Source organism: Anthonomus grandis, chromosome 4 (assembly GCF_022605725.1).
Source record: "Anthonomus grandis grandis chromosome 4, icAntGran1.3, whole genome shotgun sequence".
NCBI lineage: Eukaryota > Metazoa > Arthropoda > Insecta > Coleoptera > Curculionidae > Anthonomus > Anthonomus grandis.
The window spans coordinates 28,271,642-28,285,736 of record NC_065549.1 but is presented as its reverse complement, the minus strand read 5'-3'; the positions used below and the strand labels follow the sequence as shown (position 1 = coordinate 28,285,736).

The window sequence follows — 14,095 nt, the reverse complement described above, 5'->3', positions numbered from 1 at the left end:
TAAGCAGTTCCGCGACGCATCTGGGGGTCTTTCCAGCTCCTGCGTCCGTCAAGAGTGAACCGTGCTGCCCGCTGTGACGGAGAGAGGTTTGAAATAAATCTATTATCATCTCTCTCCGCCAGCACCTTTTTTTGTTAAAATAACATCTAAAACTAAAATGCATTAGTGTTTCTTCAGTTTCAACGAAGTATTTTTGAAGCAGGATGGGTTTTAGTAGTTTGATGCCTCTCGAAACTTCGGCTCCTTAAATATGACAGTGTAAACCGCCAGCCGTGACCCAGCAGTGATGAGGATTTCGCCCTGAAGCCTGAAAAATAATTTCGCCGCCCTTAGCCCCGTCAACACACATCATGCCGTAAGCCCTATGTGGTGAAAAATTGCCCATCGCGGGCTCTCGCCCCCGAAAGAAGAACACCATGGAACTTGACCCGTAAGCACATTCTTTTAATCTTAACCATATTCTTCTTTTGATTTTTTTTCGTATGATTTAACATGAATTTATTATCACTTTCTCATTTTAATATTTAAAACTTAAGTAACTATATTTATGGTATAATCATCTAAATTAAAACAATTCAATGTTACGCCTTATTATGTAATGCTTCCGAAGTGATCACTGACGAATTCAGGTATCTACCTTTGGGTTATGAACTTGTATATATATATGTATATATCTTTTATTTATTTTTGTTTACCTTTTTAAGACCATCTTGTATATTTACTTATATTTACTTACCATGTAGATTTAACTCCTTGTTTCTGATAAATTAAGCTATTGAGTATGAAGACTTTAATAAACACCCTATTTAAATTAAATTAAGGTGTTTTACTACTGAGTGAGTGAGTGTGACTGAGGCAACTGACCATACAGAGAACCCACGAAGCCGGCCTGATAGGTTCTTTTTTTTTTTGTTCCATCTTTTAAATTTAACAGGGTTTCTGGAACCTATCAGATCTAGGGAGTTGTTCTTGTTGTTTAGAACTCTTAAACCAAGACCGTCGAACAAACTCAACTCCCTAGAAATAGCCCCTGTAAACCGGATAGTCTTGCCGGGATAATATTTATAACATAACAAGATGGCGCCCAAATTTTAAAAAGTTTTCTGGTCAAAAGTTGTCATTGGTCATCCTCACTTATCTTGGGGTAAGACACTTTTAATAAAACAAAAATTTAAATTTATTTCAGCAATTTTAATATATATATATATAGATATAATTTTTTTGTACATTGGGTATTGCTGCATCTTCTCTAGGGTTGTTTTAAAATTTTCATAGCTAGGTATATGATGATAATTGGGGGTGAAGTTTCATGGAATTGTGATAAATTCTTTTGGGTGTGATGATTTTTTAAAGGTTAAGATAACTAAGTTTCTGATACTTTTTTTTTATTTTCTAATGTATTGTAAATTTTGAATTTGGCGGTGGCTAATGTTCATGGCAAGTTATGTAACAGTATTTTATTTTAAATATCGACATTTCAGTGCATAACATACAGGTGGTGTAATGCAACATTTCATTTTTTTTTGTTAAATATTCACATATTTTATAATTCATTTTTCTAAATTTATGACTGACATATTTTTTTTTTTTTCTCCATTCTTTATCTCCGGCTGATAGCATGAATTGTCTTAACTTTCAGGGGGGTGATTTAGTAGATAGTGATGGTGATATTGTGATTATTGTGACTTGGGTATATGAGCATGGACAGTATAGAGATAAAATATGTAGGGACTATAACATTGAATAGCATTCCTTACTATATATAGCTTTCCTGTTATTGACAATAATTAGTTTTTTTTTTGGTATCTTACAAGAAATAATTTTTCTATAAACCTTGATAATTTAATTTTAGGCAGGAATATGACTTATTAGTGGTTTTCATATACAAGTACATACTTATTAATAAGGGTTGTTTTAAATAATTTTTTTAAATAGGATTTTGTTTTACTGATAGGAAGGTCAGGGTCAACTTTTATTGTTTAATCAATTTAATAAATCTTCATTGAATTTTGTTGGTATACAGGGTGGACTTTAATCCCTGAATTTTTTTTTTAAATTAATTTAATTTTATTATAGAATTATACAGGGTGGTGTACACAAGTAGTATAAAAGATACTTGAAGTAAATTTTTTTTTTCTTATTTTGGTACTACAGGGTGAAACAATTAGTGGTTCCAAGTAACTTGTCTTATATTATAGGGAGTTTTTTTTTTTGTTTCTTTTCCTTTTGCTTTCCATATACTTTTTTTTTAATTTTATATACTAGATGCTTAAAAAGGAAAAAAAAAAAGGAAAAGGGGGAAAAAAGAAAAAAAAAAAATCCGCTCTACAAAGTGGGCGTTTGGCGGAAGTTGGATGACTCAGTGGCGCGAAACATTGGAGTTGTCCAACTCAGTCAATGGGTAGACTAACTTTGTACAGTTAGCTGGTGGTGGTAAAATTCCACTTAGTGCTCTTTTACCAGTATGGGGTGTCTTCCATTAGAACATACCCATACTAAGGCTCAACAAAAATATTTTTAAAAAAATTTATGGAAATTAAGGAAGGAAGGGGAGATTGGATTTTCATTTTTTTTTATATAGTACTTTTCTTTTGAAAGTTTTTTTTTAAATTTAATTTCCTTTTGGTAGATTTAATATATTATAGGGTGTTTGAAAGTTTGAAGATTACTTATCTACTTACATTTCATTTTCTAATTAGGATTATAACTTGTTAAGATTTTCTTTTAATGTAACGTTTCAGCTAGACAGGGCTAATTAAATAAATTACTTATAGTAAATCTTTGAGGCGAATTGAATTTTTTTGGGCGAAATTCTTTTGCCGGGCTAGGGGAGAATCGGCACTGCTGGGTCATGCTTACTGTAATACTGTGAAAATATAAATTGTTTTCGAATTGTTTTTCTGAATTTGGAGATTTTTTAAGCGTGATTTAGGTATAAAGATATTTAGAGCTTATAGAAATGAAGTTTAGATAGGTATTTTATATTAGATATTGTTATTATAGATATATTATTAGGTATAATTATTCTAGGTTGGGGGGGAATCTTACTGAGGTGTTTTACTAACAGTGATTAGTGTTGCAACTCAGTAAAGCGTTTATACTGTCATTGGGATTTTAACGTAGGTTAGGGGCAGTACAAACCCGGGACTTCAGATTTTTTTTTTTTTTTTTTTTTTGGAACGGGGTGGGTTGCACTGTGTGCACCGTACCTTGTTAGCGGCTTAGTTGCTCAAGTTACATCACAATACATACAGGGGACTATAATTAAAAAAAAAAAAAAAAAAAAAAAGAAAGGGAAAGAAAAGAAAAAAATTTATTATTTTTTTTTATTTTTTTTGTTTGTGTTATTGGCGGAGATATTTTTGGGGAAAATGGATATAAATAAATTGGAGCTGGACGAGCTTGAGTATGAGCTATCATCTCGAGGTGCTATCACGGCTGGTACTCTTATTGAAAAGCGTCAACGTTTAAGGTTATATTTGAAATTAGAGAAACTTAATAGCTTGCCGATGTTTGAGGTAATAGAATTAAACCCTGATAACGAAGTTGATATTTGTACAGGAAAGTGTAATTTATTGGAAAGTGTTATTTCAGGTCTTAGTGAATTAAATATTAATAAAGAGTATAGTAGGTTGCGGTCTAAGGCCTTACATATCCAGGGTCGTTTCAAGAAGTTATTAGAATTTCATCCTGATTTTTCTGAAGAAGTAATGAGTTTGTCTACTCAGCTAAATTCTATTATTGATAGGTTAGAAATGGCTAAGAGAACCTTGACAATGAGTGTAGAGGAAATTTTGCAGGTGCCGGTTACTATTGAGGCTTCCCCTGGAGAGGACTCCCTTCTGGATCATCCTCTTCCTGTTTCTCAAGCTCAGACAGAAGTCTCACAGCATCTTTCACCCAATGTGATTCCTTCGACGGTATCTGTAAATCCAGGTCCCTCTTGTTCGTTTCGGCCTGCTTCAATTCCGTTTACTCGAACAGCACCAACTTTTTGTGACCACACTTCGACACATTTAGTTCAGTCACTTCACACCATTCCTTCTACGAACGTTATTTCACAGGATCCAGTTAACCCAATAACGTGTTCTTATTATTCCCCATCGAGGAACTATTCCTTTCCTCCACAATCTAATTCCACCTTGAAGCGGAATGTACCCGTGTTTACTTCTACTAATGCTAATGATGTCACGATTCCGTTAGGTTCCGATGATCTGGCTAAGAGCTTTTCAACAATTTCAAAATGGCAGTTACATTTTGATGGTTCTGGTAGTGTTACCAATTTTATTGAGCGTGTAGAGGAGTTGGGTTTTGCTTGTGGAATATCTTGGAATCAGCTGCTGCATTGTGCAGTAATTTTATTTTCGGACACAGCCTTGTCTTGGTATAGATCTATACGCAGTGATATCAGGTCATGGGAAGAATTGAAATGTAAACTTAGGTCTGCCTATTTATCGTCAGAATATGAGGAGGATATTTGGTGTGATATAAGGAATAGGACACAAGGTCCAGTGGAGAAGTCGGTAATTTTTATTGCACAAATGCGAAACTTGTTTCGAAAGTTACGTGAACCTCCATCCGAGGAAATGCAACTTCGCATTATACGCCGAAATTTGCTCCCCTCATTGCAAAATCAACTTGCACTTCACAATTTCACCAACATCACAGAGCTGGAACTTGCAGCACAAGAGATTGAGAACATCCAATTGCGAACTCAACGCATGCAACCTCCTCCAGTAAACCCTAATAATGTCGCCGAGCCTGAGTTGATGTATCAGCGACCAAGAAACCCTCGTGTACATACAATGAATTCTTCACCGCACCTTCAGAATTCTCGTGGTCCGGTGGTTTGTTGGAATTGTCGTAGTACTGGCCATTTGAGTAGTACTTGTCCACAACCCTTTCGTCGACACTGTTTCCGTTGCGGTCGGGAAAATGTGACTACCCGTTCATGTCCAAATTGTAGTAGGTCGGGAAACCCAAGGGCGAACTGTTAGTTAGTCGAGAGATCAGTTCGATTCCTAAGGTCTCGACTAGTAACCCCAGCTACCCTATTCTAGATTACGCCTTCGCACAGTGCAAGGGTGATGATCGTCCTCATCTCGAAGTCTCGATATTTGGTATGAAATTTATTGGCTTATTGGATTCTGGAGCAAATGTTACTGCTATTGGTTTAAGCATATGGAATATATTACAACGTTCAGACATACAATTGTTATCATCACCTTTTTCTCAGTGCAATTTTGGAAATCATAGTTCTAGTAAAGTGATTGGCGCAATTAACTTACCTATTGTTTTGTATGATAAGGTAGCGGTTTGCAGTGTTTTGGTAGTGGAGAAATTGAGTTGTCCATTGATATTGGGTACCGATTTTTGGAAAACTGTTGGTGTCGTTCCTGATTTGCAAAATGGTTGTTGGTATTTTGGTGTGCCGTCTCAGGACATCTGTATCACTGAAGCCATTATTCCTCAGGAAACTTTAACCCCCGAACAGCGATCCGCCTTGGATAAATTGACTTCAAAATACTTTTCTTTAATGGGTGGTAAGCTTGGTCGAACAGATTTAGTGAAGCATCAGATTAATACTGGTAATGCCCAACCCATTCGTTTGCGCCCTTATAGATACTCACCCGCCACTCTAAAGATTATCGATGAGGAGGTTGATAACATGCTGCAACTCGATATTATCGAGCCATCACAATCTGCCTGGTCTTTCCCTGCCTTAGTAGTATCGAAAGGTAATGGTAAATGGAGATTTTGCGTGGACTATCGAAAACTAAATTCTGTTACGGCTAAGGATGCTTATCCGATCCCTTTTATTGATAGTATTTTGGACAAATTAAGAAATGCAAAGTATCTTACTTCGTTAGATGTTAACTCTGCATATTGGCAGATCGAGGTTGATGAACATTCACGTGATAAAACTAGTTTTTCTGTCCCTGGTCGGGGACTTTATCGATTTAAGAGAATGCCATTTGGGTTTACGAATGCCCCTGCAACTTGGCAGCGATTGGTAGATACCTTATTGGGAGCTGATTTGGAGCCACATGTCTTTGTTTATTTAGATGACGTAATCTGTATTTCTGAGACTTTTCAGCAACATTTAGAGGTTTTGGAAGAGATTTTCCAGAGATTTCATAGAGCCGGTATAACACTCTCTCAGGATAAGTGTAAATTCTGTCGATCCGAACTTAAGTATTTAGGATATGTTGTCGATAAAGATGGACTTCATGTCGACCCGGATAAGGTGACAGCCGTATTGAACATTCCGACTCCAAAGAACACCACAGAAGTCCGACGTGTCATCGGTATGGCGTCCTGGTACAGGCGTTTTATTCCTCAGTTCTCAACCGTTATTTCTCCCCTTACCGCTCTTCTTTGTAAACACAAAAAGTGGAACTGGACCCCAGAATGTCAAAATTCGTTTCAGAACATCAAAAATTCGTTAGTTTCCGCTCCTGTACTTACTTGTCCTGATTTCTCGAAACCCTTTTTGGTTCAGACTGATGCCTCAGCGTATGGGATCGGTGCTGTATTATCTCAAGAGTTTGATGATGGTGAACATGTTATCTGTTACATATCTCGATCTCTGTCTAAAGCAGAGAGGAATTTTTCCACCACAGAGAGAGAACTGTTGGCCATTATTTATGCTTGCGAGAAATTACGACCCTACTTAGAGGGATACTCCTTTAAAGTGATAACAGATCATCATAGTCTGAAATGGATTCATAGTCTGAAGGAACCAACAGGACCGCTTGCCAGATGGGTTTTGCGGTTGCAACAATTCGATTTTGAGGTTATTCATAGAAAGGGCCAAGATCATGTTGTGCCGGATGTTCTCAGTAGAGCTGTGCCAGAGATTGCTAAATTGAGTGTATACCAGGAACCAGAAGTTGCAGATAAGTGGTATCGAAGAGTTTTCAATCAGGTCGTAGAGAATCCTATTAATTATCCCCAATGGCGAATTGAAGGAAATTTACTTTACAAGTATGTGAAATGTTCTTACCCGTCTCTTCGAGATGATGAAGATTTCTGGAAGGAAGTAGTACCCAAGGATCGAAGACGTATGATTTTGGAAGAAAATCATGATCATCCTTTGGCTGGTCATGGTGGTGTCATGAAGACATACGAACGATTGAAGCGTCGTTATTATTGGCCAAAAATGAGAGCTGATGTCCTTCGATATGTTAGGCATTGCGTCAAATGTATTTCGCAAAAGCCCCTCCGGGAGCGACACGGATTAATGGGACAACAAACTCAAGTTTTGAAGCCATGGAACACGATTAGCGTCGATCTTTTTGGGCCCTTGCCTCGTTCTACTCAGGGTTACAAATACGTATTGGTCGTCTTGGATACCTTCACTAAATTTCCTTTGTTCTTCCCTCTTTGCTCAGCTAAGGCCCCTATGATTTGTCGTCTTATAGAGGAACAAGTTTTTCTCATTTTTGGTGTTCCCCAATTTCTTATTTGCGATAATGGTGCTCAATTTCGAGGTGAACTTTTTTCCAAACTGTGTGAGCAGTATAAGGTCAATATCCGATATACTCCGGCTTATCATCCCCAGGCCAACCCCGTGGAGCGTGTGAATCAAGTCCTTAAAACCATGTTAAGTTGTTATATTGAGGATAATCATAAGAATTGGGATCGACTTCTACCTAAGGTTGGTTCTGCCATAAGATCTTCGGTGCATGAAGCCACCGGGCTCACTCCCTATTTTATGAATTTTTTCAAAGAATATATGCCCTCGGGCGACCAACACAATAATAGGGATGTTCCCAGTATCACGGTTGGCGACTTTATGGCACGTTCACGTGAATTAAGTAAAGTATATAGGGACGTTGAGGAAAGACTGAAAGCGGCGCATCAAAGATCAAAGAATCGTTATAATCTTCGACGAAGACCAATTAGTTTTGAGATCGGTGAGCGAGTCTATCGCAAAAATTACGATCTTTCTGATGCTAGTAAAAACTTTACCGCCAAACTCGCACCAAAATTTTTGGGCCCCTTTACAATAAAGAAGAAGTTATCTCCGGTAGTCTATGAACTGATTGACGAAAAGCGCAAGTTTAAGGGTGCTTGGCATGTTAAAGATTTGAAAAAGATCCCAAAAGAAGAGCTACTCGCTGATTCCGATTACGATTAGACTTTATCGATTTTGCTTACTGGTCGGGACGTATGTTTTTTTTTTTTGTGTTTTACTTATTAGTTCTTTTGATTTTTCAATTCAAATATAATTTCTTTTTCTCCAGTTTCTTTCCTCAAAGCTGTGCGGACTGGGTATTTTGATGTTTTTGCGGTTATTGGGTAGTAGCTACCTTGTTTGTTTTTCTCTTTCTAGTGAAGTTTCTTGTGGTGAAGGCCTACCACTTGAAGCATTTTAGATTTCCGATTAGGAATTCTATCAGAAATTACTAGAAATTTTGTGTTATTTGGTATTTCGTTGGTTATTATAGTATTATTATTTCATGAGTCAATCAATTTGAAGTTTTAATTTTTCTGACTTATTTTAATGCTTGAATAGCATTTTCAAATAATTAGATTGTTCGCACATTCTTTACTTCCCTTCCCAGTTGGATGCTTACTTCTCTTCGCATGAGAATTACTTTTCTGGTAATTCTCTTGGGGGAAGAGGGGGAGTTGTTGCAGGATTAATTACGCTTTAGACGGGATCTGGAGAATCCTAACTTTTATTCATTTGGTTAAAATATTTAAAAATGACTTTATTCTAAATTTTTCTTTCAAAACTGAGACACCCACCATAATTACAATTGCCTTCGACTCTTAATGGAATTCGCCAATATTTTTCATTAAACCACTATCAATATTATCACCATTTTAATTCTTTGTTATTGTTTACAATATGCTGTGCATGGAGAAGATTTCACGGCAATTGAATTGGTCAACCGGTTTACTAAAGCGGACGCCAGTGGCGCCGCGTGTCGGATTATTACGATTTGGCCCGTAATTGTACTTTCCACTAGGCACTCTATGCTTTGCTTATTAGTGACCTATGTATGGGTTTTGGTTGGGCCCATAGCGGCTAAACCCATAAAGTAACGAGTGAAGTTCCTCAATCTCCGGTCTTGCGCCCAGACGTCTTTTGGACTACTACTTAAGCAGTTCCGCGACGCATCTGGGGGTCTTTCCAGCTCCTGCGTCCGTCAAGAGTGAACCGTGCTGCCCGCTGTGACGGAGAGAGGTTTGAAATAAATCTATTATCATCTCTCTCCGCCAGCACCTTTTTTTGTTAAAATAACATCTAAAACTAAAATGCATTAGTGTTTCTTCAGTTTCAACGAAGTATTTTTGAAGCAGGATGGGTTTTAGTAGTTTGATGCCTCTCGAAACTTCGGCTCCTTAAATATGACAGTGTAAACCGCCAGCCGTGACCCAGCAGTGATGAGGATTTCGCCCTGAAGCCTGAAAAATAATTTCGCCGCCCTTAGCCCCGTCAACACACATCATGCCGTAAGCCCTATGTGGTGAAAAATTGCCCATCGCGGGCTCTCGCCCCCGAAAGAAGAACACCATGGAACTTGACCCGTAAGCACATTCTTTTAATCTTAACCATATTCTTCTTTTGATTTTTTTTCGTATGATTTAACATGAATTTATTATCACTTTCTCATTTTAATATTTAAAACTTAAGTAACTATATTTATGGTATAATCATCTAAATTAAAACAATTCAATGTTACGCCTTATTATGTAATGCTTCCGAAGTGATCACTGACGAATTCAGGTATCTACCTTTGGGTTATGAACTTGTATATATATGTATATATCTTTTATTTATTTTTGTTTACCTTTTTAAGACCATCTTGTATATTTACTTATATTTACTTACCATGTAGATTTAACTCCTTGTTTCTGATAAATTAAGCTATTGAGTATGAAGACTTTAATAAACACCCTATTTGAATTAAATTAAGGTGTTTTACTACTGAGTGAGTGAGTGTGACTGAGGCAACTGACCATACAGAGAACCCACGAAGCCGGCCTGATAGGTTCTTTTTTTTTTTGTTCCATCTTTTAAATTTAACAGGGTTTCTGGAACCTATCAGATCTAGGGAGTTGTTCTTGTTGTTTAGAACTCTTAAACCAAGACCGTCGAACAAACTCAACTCCCTAGAAATAGCCCCTGTAAACCGGATAGTCTTGCCGGGATAATATTTATAACATAACAATCTAACATCAATAAGTTAAATTAATAAAACTATATGTGTTGATATATAGCTGAAAATTTCCTCTTTTGAAAATGCGTGTAAACTTGACAACAGGGATTCGATGAATATGTTTGTAAACGAAACAAGCCCCTGTGTATATGTTGAACTCAAACAAAGTTGTTGTGTCCTAATTCTAGCCTTTCAATGTTCTAAGAGTAAAATATATAGTAAGAAACGCTTTTTTAAACAAGATCCAGCTTATTTGATTCCGACGACTCAATACGAAGCTAATAACATTTAAACAAAAACATATTTAACGTTCTTCCACCACTATCTTACACACAAAATGCTTATAGCACAAAATGCTTCAAATAGAAAAGGTTCAATTTGCTAAAGATTGTAACGCGATTATTATTACCTATAACTTAGGCAAAATACTTCCCGCGATATAGCTGAGAGAAAGTCAAATTTCGGTGTACCTATACTTAAGTATTCTCGTATGAAAATGAATAACTCTAAAAATTTGGTCCCATAGTTGTGAATCATCTGTATCATTATTGTAAAACAGAATCTTTATAAAACTGCTAGGACTCATCGTATTTTTAAGATAAATGTAAGCATTTACACTATTTACCAATTTATATTCTCCTATCGATAAAGATATAGCTTTGGTAATTTCTTCAGAAAGTCTTTGAAATTCTTGATAACTAGTTTCTAAAAAGTTCGCTGCCTGCCATATAGCATCTGTTATAACTGGAAGCTACAAAAACAGAAGTTGGTAGAAATCTGTACCGTCTACTTATTTAAACATTATCTAACATTTTAGTATAACTTACGTCTGGTTTCTTTGCACTGCTTTTGCTGCCAACCGGGCCACGTAACAAGAAACTCCACTGAGCATCGGTAAGTTTTTCTTCTTGCTGCATAATGGCAATACACAACATAAAGCTAAATACTAATTTATGCCTTTCGAATAAACCTCGAGATATTATAGTGTAAACTGCTAAAGTAATTTCGGCCCTCAATATACTGAGCCTTTGCTCCAATACTGGATTTTTTTCTGTTGTTTGAATCACATTGTTAAAAACCTAAGAGTTATAACACAATTGATGTCCATCAATGTTCATTTATCAAAGATTTTCATTTACGTACCTGGTTAAAATATTTTAGAGAATATTGATACATAGGGTCAATTTCTGCTAAATTTGCTACAACAAAGTACAAAACAGAACCTCGAGTAGAAACTGAACGGTATTTTTCACGAGCAATTGATATCTTTTCTTCAGTAGCTTCGGTCTCTGTTAGTCTGGCTTCAATAATGGCGGAAGTTTCCTAAATTAAAAAATACATATATAACTTCTAACGGGGGTTGGCAGTTATTATTATTTACCTTACTCTCATTTAATGTTTCAATTAACTCCTCATCGTCGAGAATATTACCCTCTGAATGATATAAAAGAAACAAAATCTTATCTTCAATACCCTTTAATTGAGCCTTGTCAGTATTAATTTTTACAACTAGCTCATTTCTTTGCAGTTCAAGCTCTGGTCTTTCTAATCTAACTACATCTCTAAAATAATGAATAAAAGCAATATTAATGTTTATTTAGAAAAAACATTTAACTTACGCTAAAAGCTGATCTTCTAATCCAGAGGGTGTAACAGTAAAATTTACTATAGTCACTTGGATACAAACTTCTGGAAGGTAGTGTGGGTTTGCAAGTTTGCTCGTTATGTAAAACTTAAAGTTTGGATCATATTCTACATCTGAGTCGCCTAAATGAATAAGAGTTCTTCCTCCCTGTAAATAGTTATATTATTTTTTAAGGTCAATTGAAATACCACAAAAAGCTTTTATATTAAGTGTTGGAAGCACGTGGTTTAATCCAATACCTTTTTTTTTAACTTTTCGATACAAAGTTTTAAAATTTACCTAATATGCAGATGCACTAAATCTGAAATAAATAACAAATTTTTTGTGACTTGTGGTAACTGTGACTTAACTGGACATATTAAGACTTTTTCTATTTTAAGTACGGCATATTTTAACCTTATGTCATAAATCTAGGATCCATTATTAGAGTGTGCACTTATAATTCTCAATACAATAGATATTTTATTAAACTTGCTTTTAGTTTTATAATAAACCGTCATGTTTCATTTATATTACAATGCACACTTTTTTATTATACAGTTCATTCACGATAAAAGGAACATTTTTATTATAACACTGATATTTTTGATAACACTCTGTATATCTTGATATTTTACAATTCTACAATATATTTTGAATACGCCCTCACGACCAAAACTTTCCGGAGGTAAACTCGCCTCCCATTCGGATCTTCGGGCGGAGGCTGGTCGGGGGGGTCCATCAGGCGGATCAAAAAGCCTAAAAATCAATTTCTGCAACATCAGAGGCCTAAACACCAATATTAATGCAGTACACCAACACCTGCAATCAAATAAGCCTCACATTCTGGCATTGGCAGAAACAAAGGTGAAACCTTCAACAACAAATGTTCACCTCATTTATCCTGGATACGATCTACACACCCGATTTCGACTAAACTTTGGATTGGCAGTATTTGTCAAGAACGATTTGAGTTGCCAGCGGGAGGAAACGCTTGAACCTGCGGACTTCGACGTCATGTGGTTCAAAATAATAGCCAGTGGTGCCACGAAATTTATCTGCTGTATCTACAGACCAAGCGACACTCAATATAGACGGCTCTTTTTGAACCTGGTTGATTGCATTAACCATCTGCAAATTGACTACCCAAGCGCAGAAATCATCGTCATGGGTGGTTTTAACATTCACAATATCAACTGGCTGCGCTTCTGCAACAAGAACGACGATGAAGGACGAGAAGCTGAGCTATTTGCCACCATATGCGGGCTTACGCAGCTTGTGAAGGAACCTACCAGAATCCCCGATCGTACGGCGAGTTCGCGAGTCTCCTAGATCTGGTCTTGGCTTCAGACCCTGACTCGTACACTGTATCAGTCCTGCTCATCAGACATGTCCCCTAGGAACATCGGACCACAAATTGATAACAGTCTCTTGCCAGTTGGAGGTTAAAACACAGGATCCCCCGATGCCGCGGAAGGTATGGCACTATAACTCAGCAGAGTGGAACCATCTTCGGGAATTTTATCGCTCATTCCCTTGGAAAGAAGTCTGCTTTAGAACCAATAACATCTCAGAATGTGCAAACCAAATTACAGAAACGATCTTGGCAGGAACGGAAGCTTATATCCCTTTTTCTACTAAATGCGGAGCAAACAACAAGCAATGGTTCAACCTGAATTGCAAAAAGGCAGTAAACACTAAAAACGCAGCATATCGCAAATGGCGTCAACATCCTTCCATCGAAAATCGGAGGAACTTTTTAGCCTCCAGAAATAGCTGCAAGCGAATTATTGATGAATGCAAAGAGAGTCCCAACAACAGGATCAAAAACAAACTGCTAAACTGCCCAAATGGAACAAGATCTTTCTGGTTGGTATCGCAAGCCGTTAGTCAAGGATTTGCTAAGTCGGCCTTGCCACCCCTAACAGCAGATGATGGTTCTATCGCGGTAACAGCAAGGAAAAAAGCCAACTTACTGGGTAAACTCTTCGCGTCCAATTCTACCCTGCACTCGCAAGGCAAAACACCGCCATATTTGCCAAGGGTGAATTCATCGATGGGAGAAATTTCGTTTCCCCAACGAATTATAAATAAAATCCTTAAAAGCGTAGACACCAACAAAGCTTCTGGACCCGATGGAATTCCAGCCCTAATACTAAAACGTTGTGCAGACGAATTGACTCCTCCCTTATGTAGACTGTTCACGGCATCGTATAAGCAGGGCCAATTTCCAACAAGCTGGAAAACTGCTCGAGTGCAAGCTGTACCCAAAAATGGTAAGAAGACGATGCTCTCC

At 37.0% G+C, this 14,095-nt stretch overlaps 2 protein-coding genes across 2 annotated transcripts in view; one reads left to right on the top strand and one right to left on the bottom strand.

Annotated features, from left to right (window-relative positions):
* Nucleotides 1–14,095, top strand: part of LOC126734993 (WASH complex subunit 5) — a 249,917-nt gene that overhangs the window by 92,475 nt on the left and 143,347 nt on the right. The window lies entirely within an intron of this gene.
* Nucleotides 1–14,095, bottom strand: part of LOC126734990 (dynein axonemal heavy chain 6) — a 126,708-nt gene that overhangs the window by 23,336 nt on the left and 89,277 nt on the right. Inside the window, exons 50-54 of the mRNA XM_050438854.1 lie at nucleotides 11,795–11,967; nucleotides 11,557–11,737; nucleotides 11,319–11,498; nucleotides 11,003–11,254; nucleotides 10,801–10,926 (exon numbers count right to left, since the gene is read on the bottom strand). Coding sequence (XP_050294811.1) covers nucleotides 10,801–10,926; nucleotides 11,003–11,254; nucleotides 11,319–11,498; nucleotides 11,557–11,737; nucleotides 11,795–11,967 — 912 coding nt within the window. The remainder of the gene's footprint in view (nucleotides 1–10,800; nucleotides 10,927–11,002; nucleotides 11,255–11,318; nucleotides 11,499–11,556; nucleotides 11,738–11,794; nucleotides 11,968–14,095) is intronic.